The sequence below is a fragment of the Macaca nemestrina genome, unplaced genomic scaffold, assembly GCF_043159975.1.
Source record: "Macaca nemestrina isolate mMacNem1 unplaced genomic scaffold, mMacNem.hap1 Scaffold_48, whole genome shotgun sequence".
Taxonomy (NCBI): domain Eukaryota; kingdom Metazoa; phylum Chordata; class Mammalia; order Primates; family Cercopithecidae; genus Macaca; species Macaca nemestrina.
The window spans coordinates 314,463-329,557 of NW_027257678.1; the positions used below are offsets into that span (position 1 = coordinate 314,463).

A 15,095-nucleotide genomic window follows, 5' to 3' on the forward strand; every position below is an offset into this window, starting at 1 on the left:
CACAGTTGTGTGCCACCACGCCCAGCTTATTTTTGGTAGAGACAGGGTTTCATCATGTTGGCCAGGCTGGTCCCCAAACTCCTGATTTCAAGTGATCTGCCCACCTTGGCCTCCTGAAGTGCTAGGATTACAGGCATGAGCCACAATACCCAGCCTGAGTACCTATGCTTAATTCTTTTGGTTATGTATGTGTCAGTGGAATTGCTGGGTCACATTGTAATTCTATGTTTGATTTTCTGAGGAAACATCAAATTTTTCTTCACAGTGCCTGCAACATTTTACATTTCAACCATTGATGTAAGAGGGTTATGATTTCTCCACATCCTCTCCAACACTTAAAAAAAAAAAAAAAATTGGCCGGGTGCAGTAGTGCACGCCTGGGAGGCCGAGGTGGGTTGATCAACTGAGGTAAGGAGTTTGAGACCAACCTGACCAACTAGGTGAAACCTGGTCTTGACTAAAAATACAAAAATTAGCCGTACATGGTGGCAGGCGCCTGTAGTCCCAGCTACTTGGGAGGCTGAGACAGGAGAACTGCTTGAACCCGGGAGGCAGAGGTTGCGGTGAGCTGAGAGTGTACCTATCACTGCACTCCAGTCTGGGTGACGGAGCAAGCCTGTCACAAAAAAAGAAAAAGAATTGTAGCCGTCATAGTTGGTGTGAAGTGATATCTTACTGTAGTTTTGATTTTAATTTCCTTAATGACTGAGAATGTTGAGCATCTTTTCATGTACTTCTTGACCATTTGCATATTTCTTTGAAGAAATGTCTGTTCAAGTCCTTTACCTGTTTACTGGTTGGATTCTTTGTCTTTTTATTGTTGAACTGTAATAGTTCTTTATATGTTACGGGTGCCATAGCCTTGTCATATTTATGATTTGCAAACATTTTCTCCTGTTCTGTCACTTGCTTTCTTACTCTGTTGATAGTGTTCTTTAATGCAAAAAAGTTTTTAATTTTGATGGAATCCAAATTAGCAATTTTTTCTTTGTTGGTTATGCTTTTGGTGTCATACATATCTAGGAATCTGTTGTCAAATCCAAGGTCATGAAGATTTACTCCTATATTTTCTTCTAAGAGTTTTACAATTTTAGCTCATATTTAGGCTGTCAATCCATTTCTAGTTAATTTTTGTATGTGATGTGAGGTAGGCATCCAACTTTATTCCTTTGCATGTGGATGTCCACTTGCCTTAGCACCATTTCTCCATTGCGTTGTCTAGGAACCCTTGTCAAAAATCAATTGACTGTTGATCTATGGATTTATTTCTGAGATCTTAGTTCTATTCCATTGATCTATATTTCTGTCCTTATGCCAGTGCCACACTGTTTTATCATAGCCTTGTAGTAAGTTCTAAATCAGGAAGTGTAAGTTTTCTTAGCTTTTCCATTTCTGTAAACAAAGTTGTTAGCATTTGGTAGGGATTGCATTGAATCTGTAGATTGTTTTTGGTAGTACTGCTGTCTTAACACTATTAAGTCTTCCAATTCATCAGCAAGGGATGTATTTCCATTTGTTTGTAGCCTTTAAGACCTCTTTCAGTAGTGTACAAGTCTTGCATCTCCTAGGTTAAATTTATTCCTACATATTATTTTTTTATTTTTGATGTTATTTTAATGGTAATAGCTTTCTTGATTTTATTTTCAGATTACTCGTTTCTAGTATATAGAAATCCAACTGGTTTTTGTATGTTGTTTTTATACCTATAACTTCTGAATTTTTTTTTTTAGACGGAGTCTCGCTCTGTGAGCTCAGGCTGGAGTGCAGTGGCATGATTTCAGCTCACTGCAAGCTCCGCCTCCCAGGTTCATGCCATTCTCCTGCCTCAGCCTCCTGAGTAGCTGGGACTACAGGTGCCCACCACCACGCGCAGCTAAATTTTTGTATTTTAGGGTTTCACCATGTTAGCCAGGATGGTCTCGATCCCCTGACCTCATGATCTGCCCGCCTCAGCCTTGCAAAGTTCTGGGATTACAGGTGTGAGCCACTGCACCTGGCCCTTCTGAATTTATTTATTGGCCGTGGAAAGTTTTTCTATGTATGAATTCTTAAAGTTTTCTATATATAGGGTTATGTCATATGCAAATAAAGATAATTTTATATCTTCCTTTCCAATTCGGACTCCTTTTATGTCAGGATTTATTTTTATTTTATTTATTTATTTATTTATTTTTGCCTAATTGCTCTGGCTAGAGCATCCAGTGCTGTGTTAAACAGAAGTGGCAACAATAGACATCCTATTTTGTTCCTCATCGGAAATACTTTCAGCCTTTCACCATTGTATACAATGTTTGCTGTGAATTTTTCATCGATGGCTTTCATCATATTGAAGAAGTTCCCCTGTATTCCTAGTATGTGGAGTATTTTTATCATGAGAGGATTTTGTTAAGTGCTTTTTCTGTATCAATTGAGATGGTCACGTAGAATTTTTTTATTATTGTGGTAATATGGTGTAATGTGTCTTGGGAAGGATGATGAATTGGGGAAGGATTGGGAGAGATGGGAACATAGGAATGAGGCAGAGGGCTGTGCCAGCTGGGAAGAAAGAGCCAGGTGAACCCTGCTGCTGCTTGTATTTTACCCACTTGATGAGATATGTCCTCTTGGGTGAAGGAAAGAGAAGCACAACTTCTGCTGTCCCAGCCTCCAGGACAGAGCCACTGGGACAGTAATAGAAATTCAACTGGTTTTTGTGTGTTGTTTTTGCACCTATAACTTCTGAATTTTTTTTTTTTTTTCCGAGGCAGAGTCTCGCTCTGTCAGCCCAGGCCAGAGTGCAGTGGCATCATCTCAGCTCATTGCAAGCTTTGTCTCCCAGGTTCATGCCATTCTCCTGCCTCAGCCTCCTGAGTAGCTGGGACTACAGGCACCTGCCACCACAGGCACCTTTTCTTTTCTTCTTGCAGTCAGATGTGATGCTTCAGGGGTTGCAGCACTGATTTAGTTTCATGTGCTGAACTGTCCTTGCATTCCTGTGATAAATCCCACTTGGTCATGGTGCGTTGTCCTATTAATGTGCTCCTGGACTTCATTTTCTGGCATTTTGTTGAGGATTTTCACATCAATTTTCATTAGAGATACTGGTCTGTAGTTTTCTTTTCTTATAGTGTCTCTGTCTAGGTTTGGATTCAGGGTAATGCTGACCTCACAGAATGAGTTAGGAAACGTTCCCCCTCTTCTGTTTTCTGGGAAAGTTTGAGAAGGATTGGTGTTACTCTTCTTTAAATGTTTGGTAGAATTCACTAGTGGTAGTTGTGGGATTTTCTTTTTCGGGGATATTTTTTGATTACGGATTTAATCTCTTGTTATAGGTCTGTTCAAATGTTTTATTTTGAGTCAGTTTTGGCACTTTGGGTGCTTCTGAAATTTCTCCATTTCATCCAGGTAAATTGACCTGTAATTTTTGTTGGTTTTGTTTTTTTTTTTTTTTTTTTTTGAGACGGAGTCTCGCTCTGTCGCCCAGGGTGGAGTGCAGTGGCGCGATCTCGGCTCACTGCAAGCTCCGCCTCCCGGGTTCACGCCATTCTCCTGCCTCAGCCTCCCGAGTAGCTGGGACTACAGGCGCCCACAACCGCGCCCGGCTAATTTTTTGTATTTTTAGTAGAGACGGGGTTTCACCGTGGTCTCGATCTCCTGACCTTGTGATCCGCCCGCCTCGGCCTCCCAAAGTGCTGGGATTACAGGCGTGAGCCACCGCGCCCGGCCGACCTGTAATTTTTAATAGTATCCCATTAGAATCCTTTTTATTTCCTTAAGGTCAGCAGTGTATTTATGTTCATTTTTTGTTTGTTTGCTCTGAGTGCAAACAGTCTGCTTCATGCACATCTGTAGCTTCCATTCCAGGTAGCTTGCTACCCTGACTCCCTCCTGTAGCAACATTCTGGGGCTGCCTGGGGGGAATGTCCATTTTTAAATTTGCTGGTCAGTTTTATTTACATGCATTGCTCACTGGAGGAAGATGTTGAAGTATTTTCCAATTTGTTTGCTGCATTCTTCTTCTGGGAGTTGTCTGCTCCTGTGCCCTGCCTATTATCCACTGTGTTCTTATTTAGTCTTGGGGCCTCTTTACATGTTACAGATGGCCAATCTCATGTCACTTTTCTTTTCTTTGAGACAGAATCTCACTCTGTTGCCCAGGCTGGAGTGCAGTGGTGCAGTCTCGGCTCACTGCATCCTCTGCCTCCTAGGTTCAAATAATTGTCCCACCTCAGCCTCCCTAGTAGCAGGGATTACAGGTGTGCATCACTATTCTCCAGCCAATTTATTTTTATTTTTGTATTTTTATTAGAGACAGGGTTTCACCATGTTGGCCAGGCTTCTCTCGAACTCCTGACCTCAAGTGATCTACCCGCCTTGGCCTATCAAAGTGCTGGGATTACAGACATGAGCCACCGCGCCTGGCCTCATGTCACTTTTAACTAAAAGAAAAAAAAAAGAAGTAGAAGGTATCAAAATAAAGCATTTCCATTTTGCTGGGTTTGCTTCTGGAGAAGTTTATTGATGTCTTAGGTTGTGTCCTTTGATGCTCTTTGTCTTCATTCCTTAGCTTGCTTAAGGCCTATAGCCCTGCCATCTGCATAGGAGGTGGCTCTCTCTTGTTCTAAGTCCCCAAGCGGGTTTACAAGGCATCTGGAGGAACACCAGGAAGGGAATGAGGAAAAAGAGGTCATGGTGTCTGGAGTCCTGGGCATGTTCCAAGGCCAGGCTGCTAGGCCTGTGTCTGGGCTTCTTTTTGGCCCTCATGAGGACAAGCTGGATGGGTGGTTATGGTGCGGCCTGCAGGAGGGGGCTCCAAGCTGCCTCTGGTGTTTTCTGTCCTCTCAGGCTAACCCTAACCCTGGTGAAGTGATGGGGACAGCCTGGCTGTGAGACCCCTCTTCCTTCCCTGTCCTTTGGTGAGAGGACATTGGTGATCTTCACCAAGGCAGGCCTGCTGGATGCCCATTCATTTGGGTCCTCATGGTGGGGCATATCAGGATGCTGCATCTCAGTGCAAGCTGCAGAAGCCTTTCCAGGATGACATCTCTCCAGCTCTTTCCCTCCACCTTTCTTTCCTGGTGGAACGCTGTCCCTACACAGCTGTGCTCCATCTGGCCCAGGTTCCCAGATGATGAGCAGGGGTTCTCCCTAGAGCTTGGCAGATGGAAAGTGCTTGAGCGGGTGCTGAGTGCCTAGGGAACGGTCTGTTTCATGTCGTTTCAGCTGTGTTGGGAGTGGAAGAGGAGGGACGTGCCTGACATCGACATACACCACTGCCCAAACTATGAGAAAACCCATGTGAAGTCCACCTGTAAGTACTGCAGCCCAAGCAGCCACCTCTTGCTGATGAGAGCAACATGCTCCCTGCCTGCACTGCGTGGAGGGCAAGGTCTCCTGGGTATGGGCTCTGGGTTGCTGGGGGCAAAACTCTCTGAGTAGTGTCTAGGCCTGGGGACCCTGCCAGCCTAGCTTGCTGTCCCCTGTAGCCTCACTAGACCCACTGTAGCACCTCCTGATCAGCTCCTGCTGGCAGAGGCAGCTGTGCCAAGACCCAAAGGGCTTTCTCAGGCCTGGGGAGAGGCCGGGCCAGCCTGAGTGAGGGAGACACGGACTTGGGGACCTGGATAAATGGTGATGCAGGGGTTTTCCAGGGGCCCCCAGCCTAGCCCTGCCCAGCCAGCCACTGCCACACGGGGGGCCTAGCCTGTGTTTTCTGGGCACGTGCATTGTTGGTGGACTTGGTCCTCTTTTCCTTTTTCAGCCCTGCCTCATCCTACCCACCACCTCCTCTGCAGAGAGGCTTGGAGGTCCTGTGCCTTTCCCACACAACCTGCTGTTTGCATATCCTAAGGGCTGAGGCTCTGTTTTCTTCTCGGCCCTCTCAGGTGTGGTGGGTCCTGGGGTGCAGGCTTGCCTCACACTATGCAGGTTCATCCAAGTGAGCTGGAGGTTATGTTAGCCTTGAGCTCCAAGCCTCAGCCCTGGTTGCAGAGGGAGAGCTGTGTGGTGGTCTTCAAGGGGTCGGGAGGGGTGTGGCCTGTAGACAGGACAGATGACATGGATGTGGGGGGGTGTGTTAATGTGGCCTCTGGGTTCCACTTCATTGGAGGGTCCTGGGTGCTCACAGAAGCTGCACTCACTGAACATGGGCTCTGGATGGGTCAGCTGATCACATCCCTGCTGACCTGAGCCCTGGACAAGGTGGGGCAGGGAATGCATCTGGCTCCAGGTCACAGCCAGTCCGAGTCACTCCCCTTCAAAGGGAGCCCCTTGCCAGTGTCCAGTTGCAAGCTGAAGCACCAGACCCCCAGATCCCTGTGGGACGGATTCTGTGGAACCAGTGGGGGCAAAGGGAGGATGCAGGCAATGGGTGGAAGGAGCCCCAGCACCGCTGTTCTGTGGGCTAAGGCCAGGTGGAGGGAGCCTTGGAGGCCTGTCCTGGCAGCTGGTGATGCTGGGGACTGGCCCAGGTTGGGGTATCACTACTCTGTGGACCTGGCTGCTCTTTCTCGGCCTCTCCCAAGGTGTGAGTGATTTGTACTTGTCCATTGCTGGACAACGGTGGGGGCTGCATGTGTCGAGAACAGATCTCGACTGGATCCCCAGCACAGCCTCAACACCCAGACAACCACCACCAAATATGCAAGAGGGTGATGAGGAGAAGCTAGCAGTTCTTCCTGAACTTTCAAGCTGATAGCTTGCCTGCGGGGAGGTTCTGGGATTCCTAAATTGCCTTCTTACCCCTGGTCCCCACTAGTTGGCTGCATTTATGCTCGGAATGCATCTGCCTGTGGCAAGCTCATTAACCCTGTGGCAAGCTCATTAACCCGTCATCTGATTACTGCTCAAAAACAGATAAAGGGTAGGAAAGATCAGCTTGACAGGACGGGACAGTCTCATGCTGTTGCCAAGTTATTGAGCCTACCCAAAAAGCTAAGAGCCGAGCTGTCTTTGTGACAGGAATGACATCAACAGGGCTGAGTTTTGAGTGGAGGCCTGGGGGGCAGGTGTCAGGGCAGAACAGGGTTGCAGCCAGGACACCCCAGGAGGTGCTTTTCTGGGGGGCAGGACCCACTGAGGGCCCCCGAGTGGGGTCTTGGGAGGATGCTGGGGTGGCGCTGCTCTTGTGTGCTTCGTGCAGCAGATACACGTGTGCATCACTGGAGAAGACGCTTTCAGACTGGTAGGGAAGAAAGTGTCAGAAACCCCTGGGCCAGTGGCCTCTTCTCATAGCTTACGTTTCAAAGGGTCCTTGCTTGGGGTCTCTTGCATGAGTTGGAGCTGGGGTAGAGCAGTGATGTGGTGCTGGGGCTGGGCAGGTTTTGCACATTGGTGAGCACTCAGTTTCAATTTCTCTAATGTCCCCAGGCATCCCCAGAAACAGCCCACCTGCCATGGGAGTCCTGTGTGCCTGCCTCACCCAGACCCTGCCCCTGTGCCTGCAGGGAGTTTAGGCAGAGGCCTGGTGGCCCAGCCTGCCCTTGATTGCAGCTAAAACCACAGTGTAGGCTCCTCTTCCCATATCCTATGGCCAACCGCCCGGGGAGGGACATTCTAGACCAGCGGACAGTGCTGAGGTTGCAGGCGATGGGACTCCCAGCCCCTGCCTGGCTGTACACATGTGCATGTGCGTGTATGTGTGTGCTTACATATTTGTGCATGTGTATGTATGCATGCTTGTGCTTGTATGTCATGCTCTGTTCAGGATCCTGTAACACAATACTACAGACTGGAGGGCTTAAGTAATAGAAAATTTATTTCCCACAGTTCTGGAGGCTGGAAGTCCAAGATCAAGGTGCTGGCTAATTCAGTGTGTGGTGAGGGCCTGCTTCTGGTTCATAGACAATGCCGTCGTGACGTGTCCTCACATGGTGGAAGGAAGAAGGCAGCTCTTTGGGGTACCTTTTATAAGGACAGTAATCACACTCATGAGGACTTCACCTTCAAGACCTCATTACGTCCCAAACACCCCATCTCCTAAAACTGTGACCTTTGGGGTCAGATAAATTTTGATGGGACAGATATTCAGTCCCTAGCTGTGTGCGTGCGTATGTGTGTGCATGAGCGTGTGTCTGCATGCATGTGTCTATGGGCTGAATGTGCTATATAAATTCTGTGAGGCAGATTTTCGGTGATTATTGAGGGATGTGTGCTCTGTCAGGGACAGAGGTACACGGTTCGAGTACCTTCCACCAGTGTGCATGTTCAAATTTGAAGTGAATGTGCACTGTGCCCAGAGCCTGTGATGCCCCAGTTGGTCTTTGCAATGACTCTGTCCACGCCTTGCACACAAAGGCACCTTAGGGACAAGAGGGGCCTCTCCATGTTCCTGGAGAAGCTCTAAGCCAGTGCTGGGAACCTCTGGAGGACTCGAGCCTGCCTCCACTTGTCCTGCCCCTGCCACCCTGGCCTGCGGGTGGGGATGGGGACTGCTCAGGGTTCCCAGAGTTAGCGGTGCCTGAGGCCTGGTCCTCACACTTCACCCCCTCTTTTTGAAAGCCACCGTGGTAAGGATTGCAGGGTCCCTCCCTGTGCTTTTCTAACCTGTCTCTTGAGCTGATTTTGGCTGTGGCCTGTGGGCAGGGGCCACAGGCCCACAGGTTTACCCGACTGACACAGATATTTGGTACAGGGTGGCCCAGGGTACCTGGCCAGGAACTCGGGAAGGTGTCCCCATCTGATGAGAAAGCCGCATAGTGGTTATAAGCAGCCCTGAATATCAACTCCTGACTTAGACACAATTACTTATCTTATTGAACTGACTTTTCTCTTCCTGTCCTGCCCTGTGGGGTTGAGGTGACTGTTCAGCGGCCGTCTCCGTGGGTATGTTGTCACAGGGACGCCGTCATGATGCTCCCCATGTGGTTCTGGGACAGGGTTCCCTGTGCCCATGCAGCAGGAGGGGCAGTCAGCCTCCTTGCTCCTCTGTGTACCTTCGTTAGCGACCTTGGCATGGCGCCACTTCTCTGGCTTCAGTTGCTTCATCCGTGTGAGGACCCTGTCCCATGAGAGAGGAGGTACACAGGTATAGCCGGGGGGCCCCTGGCCTCAGTGAGTGTTCACGGACAGGAGTGCGATTGATGAAATAATGACCACGCAGACAGGTGAAATAATGACCATGCAGACAGGTGACGGGGAGGACGCCCCCATGCTGCCGGCCGTGCTGGGCCCCTGCGGGCTTCCCACCATGGCCCCCTGTCTCTGTGGGCTGCCTCCTTTTCCTTGGTCTCCTCAGCCAGCCCTGAGGCCTCTCCCAGCTGCAGTGTCACTGCTGCCATGTGACCGCAGGGCTGCCTTGTGCTCCTGTCTGAATCGATGCCGTCCTGGGCCTTCATTGCAGCCCCTCCTTGGAGCCCTGTCCACACTTGGTGCTCCTCGCAGGTGATGATCTAAGGGCAGGCAGGGAGCTCTGCTTGGTGCAGAAAGCTCAGCTCTGGAAGTTTCCTCCCTGGGTCCCACTTGGCTCCCCCATGGAGTGCACGCAACTGCATCCATTTCCACGAGGCCCTCTGAGGCAGAGAAGGCACTTTGTGAACTCTGAAACCCCTTGTTCCCTCGATATCCACACCTCCCTGGGTAGCAGCAGGCCCAGCAGAGGGTGATGGTATTCACAGTTGCCGAGGTTTAAGGTTGTTGGGGGGTTAGGAGGGTCTGGGTTGTCATTGGGAGTATCTTTTCTCCAACTCCTTTAACCTCTGGGCTGAACAGCTCAACACACACACCTCTAGGGCCTGCCTTGGCCCCCTGCCCATCTCAGCTCTTAAGAAGCAGGGACTTCCTAGCATCTGTCACTTGGGTGACACCTGCTTCAGTGTCCCCAGCCTTGCACGGAGCCAAGCTACTCAGTGAGTGCTTGCAAACTGCAATGGGAGGGCAGCTTGGAGTTATCTGTGGCCCTGGCATTGCCTGGCTCAGGCTGGCACCAAGAGGGCAGGAGCATGGGCTGAACTGAGGCTTCTCTGTTGATAGTGATGAAGGCAGATACATCCCCCTCTCTTTGCAAGATGCTCTGAAGTTGAGCAGCCAGTATGACAAGGATAGGATACTTCATTTGCTTGCAGACACTCCCCCTGTGCCCACTGTGTGCTGGCCCCAGTACTGGGCAATGGGGGCACACAGGGATGAGCCCAGGGTCTGTTAGGAGCACCAAGCCAGCCTGTGAGTGTGTTCTGCCTGTGAACAAGCACCTGCTGCACCAGGTGGCTTTGCCCTGAGAAAAGGTCCAGCGGAGTCTGGCACAGATGCTGTGCATGTGCCAACGTACATCCCACAGCCACCCCACAAGGCCCGTGCAAGCCTTTCTCTACTAAAGATGAGGCACAGAGATGTCAGGTAATTTGCTCAATGTCACACAGCTAGAAGAGGATTGGGAAAGACAGATTTGAACCCCTGCTCATCTGTGCCCCATGCTTCCCTCAGAAGTCCTGGCTTTTGGCCTTGACTCTGTCAGATTTTGCCAAGTTTCCATGATGTCCGCTTGAATTGTGGGTGGGGAGACTGAACACAACACGGAGGTTCTTTGCAAATAAAAGGTCCCAGCCCCACTCAGCCCTGCTCCTTTGCATTGGTAGCAGATCCTGCTCAGAGACAAGCATTGTCATTGGGTGGTCGTCAGTTCTCCCACAACCACTGAGACTCAGGAGGATGACACATGGCTTTCTGAGGCCCCCATCCCTTCCCCCCACCCACCCCGCCTTCGTCTGTGATGGATGGGCACCATACGGGCCCTGCCTGGCTCCGCTCTTGAATTCAGTCCCTTTTCTGCTCAAGGGTCAGCCTGTGTCAGACTCAGCCAAGCAGCCCCCAAGGAAGGCATCTGCATGCCCTGGCGGCCTCCCTTATCCCAGCTGCTCTTCTCTGCCTGGTGGATATGAGGCTAGGAGCTAGGGACATAGTGGGATGGAGAGGAAATTGCTTCCCTCTCCCAGGGACTTGGAAGTGCAGTAGGGGTGTGTGCATGTGTGTGCAAGGCCTGCGGTCCAGTACGGGTGTGTGCACATGTGTGTACATACGTGTGTGCCTGCATTGTTGCATGGGCACATAGTTTGCTGGCTATATGTGCTCACGTGCACATGTACAAAGTCCAAGGTGTGCGTACTTGGTGTCCCGGGAGAAGGTGTGACCTGGGCAGTGTGAGGAAGTAGGTGGGGTGGACAGGCCCAGATAGTTATGAAGGACGGGCCCTTGTCACCTCTCGACATTTCCATCTGACACGTGTGGGAGCCTATGTCCCCACTGCCCCAAACAGTGGGGTTCCAGAGTCAGCACTGCATCTGCCCTGGCTGCCCTATAGTCCCAGATGTGGCACCACAGCCAGGCGGCCTCCTGTGGCTGTGGGAGATGGGTGGCCAGACCTAGACTTGCCTCTCCAGTGCCGTAGGCGCTGTCCACACCTGTTCTGGTACAAGAGGCCTCGGGCCCGACGTGGCCTCTGACCTGTGTTTCTCTGCAGTGCTGAAGATGTGGTGGCCCGTGTGCCGGGCAGTCAGCTCACACTGGGCCACGTGGAGAACCATGGCTTCATGGAGCCTATCCTCCTCCCTAGGAGAGATGGGCTGGGCCTGGCTGACTGGGCCCCTACATTCTATGTAAGTGACATCGAGAAATATGTGGATAAGTACCATCTGCTTCACAGTGCTCTGGAGCTTGAGCTGGGAGTGCTGGGGCACCCATCACTGTGCATGCTGTTTCCCTAGCCCTGGCTGTGACCCATGTGTGCATGAGCAGGGGAGGCTCCAGGCTCACTGTACTCTGTTCCTGGTGCTCTTAGACCCTGTGTCCCATTGAGATGACATATGACCTGGCAGGTCCCTTGCCCTCCCTGATACTCTGGCTGCAAAGTGGGGGCTGGTCTGGGAGGCCCTTTGATTCTGGCAGCTATGAATTGCATTCTTGTGGGTGCTACATCACACCACCATGCCCAGGAGGCCCTGGTATTGTGGGCCCATGTCCCCATCCTGGCTACCTGGCCAGGCACCTGGCTTTCCTCATCTGTAGCATGACCTGTCCCCATGGCAGAAGAGCCTCTTCCTCGTCTGGATTCTATCTGGATTCTAGCCAGTGCTGTCGCCATCAACAGTGCCCATTTCATGTCCCCTTGCAGTTCCACATCTACTGGGTTCAGGTGGGTACTTATGGGTGCGGGAAGCACTGGTGGTGGTGCCATTTGAGAGCCAGTGGCAGGGAGAGGCCAGCACACCTAGCAGTGACTGTGATAGACCAGTAGACACATGGCCAAGCATGGAAGCCCACGTGGTTGCCGGGCCTCAAGGTGCTCATGGGGGATGCCTGGATGGCTGGCACGAGGAGGAAAATCCCTGAACGGGCAAATTCTAAGGACAGGAGATGGGCAGACAAGCACACTGGCTTATTGGTGCTGGGGCTCCGAGATGACTAGCCCCACCACTCTGAGACTCACTCTCTTCCTCTATGCACCACTCGTGAGGTGTGTAGGTGTGTGCTGGAGATGAAATGAGGTCACCTGTACAAGCCTCTGGGCACATACGGGCACCCACCAGGAGGCCAGCAAGTTCAATTTCAGCAGGGGCCTGGGGCCACGACTGTTCTCTCAAGCCACATGGCCACCCTGGGGCCACAGAGACTGGGCTCCTGGACTTGCAGTGAGGAGGAAGAGCGAGCACCGTGGGAGCTATGAGGCATCTCAGGAAGAGGGGCTAGAAAGGGCTTCTCCCGGGACCTGGGGTGGGGGTGTTGGGGGTCCATGCAGAGGGGCTGATTCTGTGGGATTCTTATTGAGGAGGAGGGAAGACTGGGCATGGTTTGAGCTGTGACAATAGCTCTGTGGCTGACCCTGCCCTGCGCCAGGATCCAGCCCCTGGTCTTGCCTGTGCTCAGCTTTGCCGCAGGTTTGCCTGAGTAGAGAGGGGGCCGTGGCCATCCGGTGGGCTTGCCGCACAATGCTGGTCAGGCAGCCTTGTGTACCGCAGCTGTAATGTTCACACTCGCTGGGCCAGTGCTCTTTCTTACCTTCCCAGCCCCCACATGGTGCACGCAGGATAACAGCTAATACAAGTGAGAGTGTGCCCAGTGTCAGGCATTTTTCTAAGTTCTTCCCATGTAGGAGCTCATTTCCTCCCTCCCACAGCTCTGAGAGGTGGCTCCTGCTCTGCCACCAAGGCCTGTGGTCATCTGATTATGCAGACGGGGCCTGGTTTGTCCCCTTGCTCTGTTCCCTCCACAGCTGTCCCTGAAGAAGCAGGGAGATGGTTCGTAGTTTGTATTGCTTCTATGTCTGTCTTTTTCCTCCAAATTTTTTTTCATGATGAAACTTTTTAAACACACACAAAATTAAAGAAACAATAAACCCTCATGCACCTAGCACTGGAAACAAAAACCAGCAACCTTCAGCCGATTTTCTGCCTCCATACCTTTGTTCTCTTGTAGTATTTTAAAAGAAATTCTGGCCAGGCATGGTAGCTCATGCCTTTAATTCCAGCACTTTAGAAGGCTGAGGTGGGTGGATTTCTTGAGGCCAGGAGTTTGAGATCAGTCTGGCCAACATGGCAAAACCCTGTCCCTTCTCAAAATACAGAAATTAGCCAGGTGTAATGGTGGCACCCATAGTCCCAACTCCTCGGGAGGCTGAGGCAGGAGAATTGCTTGAACCCGGGAGGTGGAGGTTGCAGTGAGCCAAGGTTGCACCACTGCACTCTAGCCTGGGTGACAGAACAAGAGTCCATCTCAAAAAAAAAAAATCTTTTTACATACATTGTTTCACCGATAATTCCAGTACATCGCTCACAGTTCCACCATTATACTAGATAATATTAACAATAATTCCTCGGTGGCATGTAAGACTCAGTTTAATTCTTCCCAATTGCCTCAAAAATGCCTCTTTACATTTGGCAGTGGAATCCAAATGAGGCCCCCACATTGCATTTGCTTTTTATGTCCCTGGAGTCTCTTTTCTTCTGACAGCGACATTTCCTTCCATCTCACTGGTTTGTTGGAGAGAAGCCCATGGTTGGTCTTGCAGAATGTCCCACATCCAGGATTTGCTGCCAGCTTCCCCAGTGGTGTCATTGAGCAGATCCTTCTGTCCCAGGTGTTTCCTATGAACTCGTGGTTAGAGGCTTGCTTGACTTGCCTTCAGGTTTTTGGCAGGACTCCCTCTGGGTGCGTGTGCTTCCATCCGTGGGGAGGCCTATGGTGCCTGGCCGCACTCTTGCAGTGATGCCAACAAGGCCAGTGGCCACGGCACACATCTCATCTGTCCACACTAACCCCATGGCCTTGCACTTTGTGGACAGAGCAGCCATGGAGAACTACTGTAAAGGGCTGCTGGCAATTCTGTGCTTTCTTCTGCCTCTTTCAGTCATGAGTCTTTTATAAAGAAATTTGCCTTCTCAGCTCGTCTGGCTATCCTGAACTTTTCTTTGTCAGCTACAGAGAAGGCTTTTCCCTTTATCAGTTTGCCAATTATCAGAGTCATGAATTGGTGCTGTACAAACGTGGGGGATTTGATAGCTTAATTTTTAAAAAGTAGGTATGTCTCATGAATTACTTGGAACATACACTGAAATGTATTTGTTGTTCATCTGAAATTCAGGTGGGCCAGGTGTCCTGTGTTTTCATTCGCTAATCTGGCCACCCTCACTGAGGCCTGTCACCTGGCTGCCTTGCAGTTATCACCAGGTCAGAGGGAGAGTGGTCAGGGTGCTTTGCTGAGTCAGAGGAAAAGCAGGTGGGTGAAGCTGGACGTTGGCACCCAGAGCCTTAGCATCCAGCCGCTGGCAACTCTGCTGTGTGTGACGGCAGCCAAGGGTATGTGTCCACTCTGCACATCCTGGCCTCAGGGAGGCTGTGCCAACTTCCCAGGGTGCTCGAGCTCCTCCCAGCACCTCCCCACGGCTGGAGCAGAGTGTGGATGTGACAGATGTCACCAAGCAGAAGGACTGCAAGATGAAGCTGAAGGAGTTTGTGGACTGTTACTACAGCACCAGCTGCAAGCGGGTCCTCAACACCACTAACCTAGAGTTCTCTGATACCCAGTGAGTGCCGCCACCCTGGGGCTGGGGTTGGGGCAGGGGTGCTGTGCCGTCCTTGGCAGTCGCCTGAGAAGCACAGTTCGAAGGTCTCAGTCTGGAATACTGCAC

General features: G+C 51.0%; 1 protein-coding gene across 2 annotated transcripts in view; it reads left to right on the forward strand.

Moving 5' to 3' along the window:
- The first annotated feature begins 14,678 nt into the window (after positions 1–14,678).
- Positions 14,679–15,095, forward strand: part of LOC139361414 (lysine-specific demethylase PHF2-like) — a 43,605-nt gene continuing 43,188 nt past the window's right edge. For both annotated transcript variants that reach the window (XR_011618982.1, XM_071090011.1), the window contains exon 1: positions 14,679–14,990. Coding sequence is in view for 1 of the 2 variants with exons in the window: in XM_071090011.1 (XP_070946112.1) it covers positions 14,902–14,990 (89 nt within the window). In the remaining variant the exon portion in view is untranslated. The remainder of the gene's footprint in view (positions 14,991–15,095) is intronic.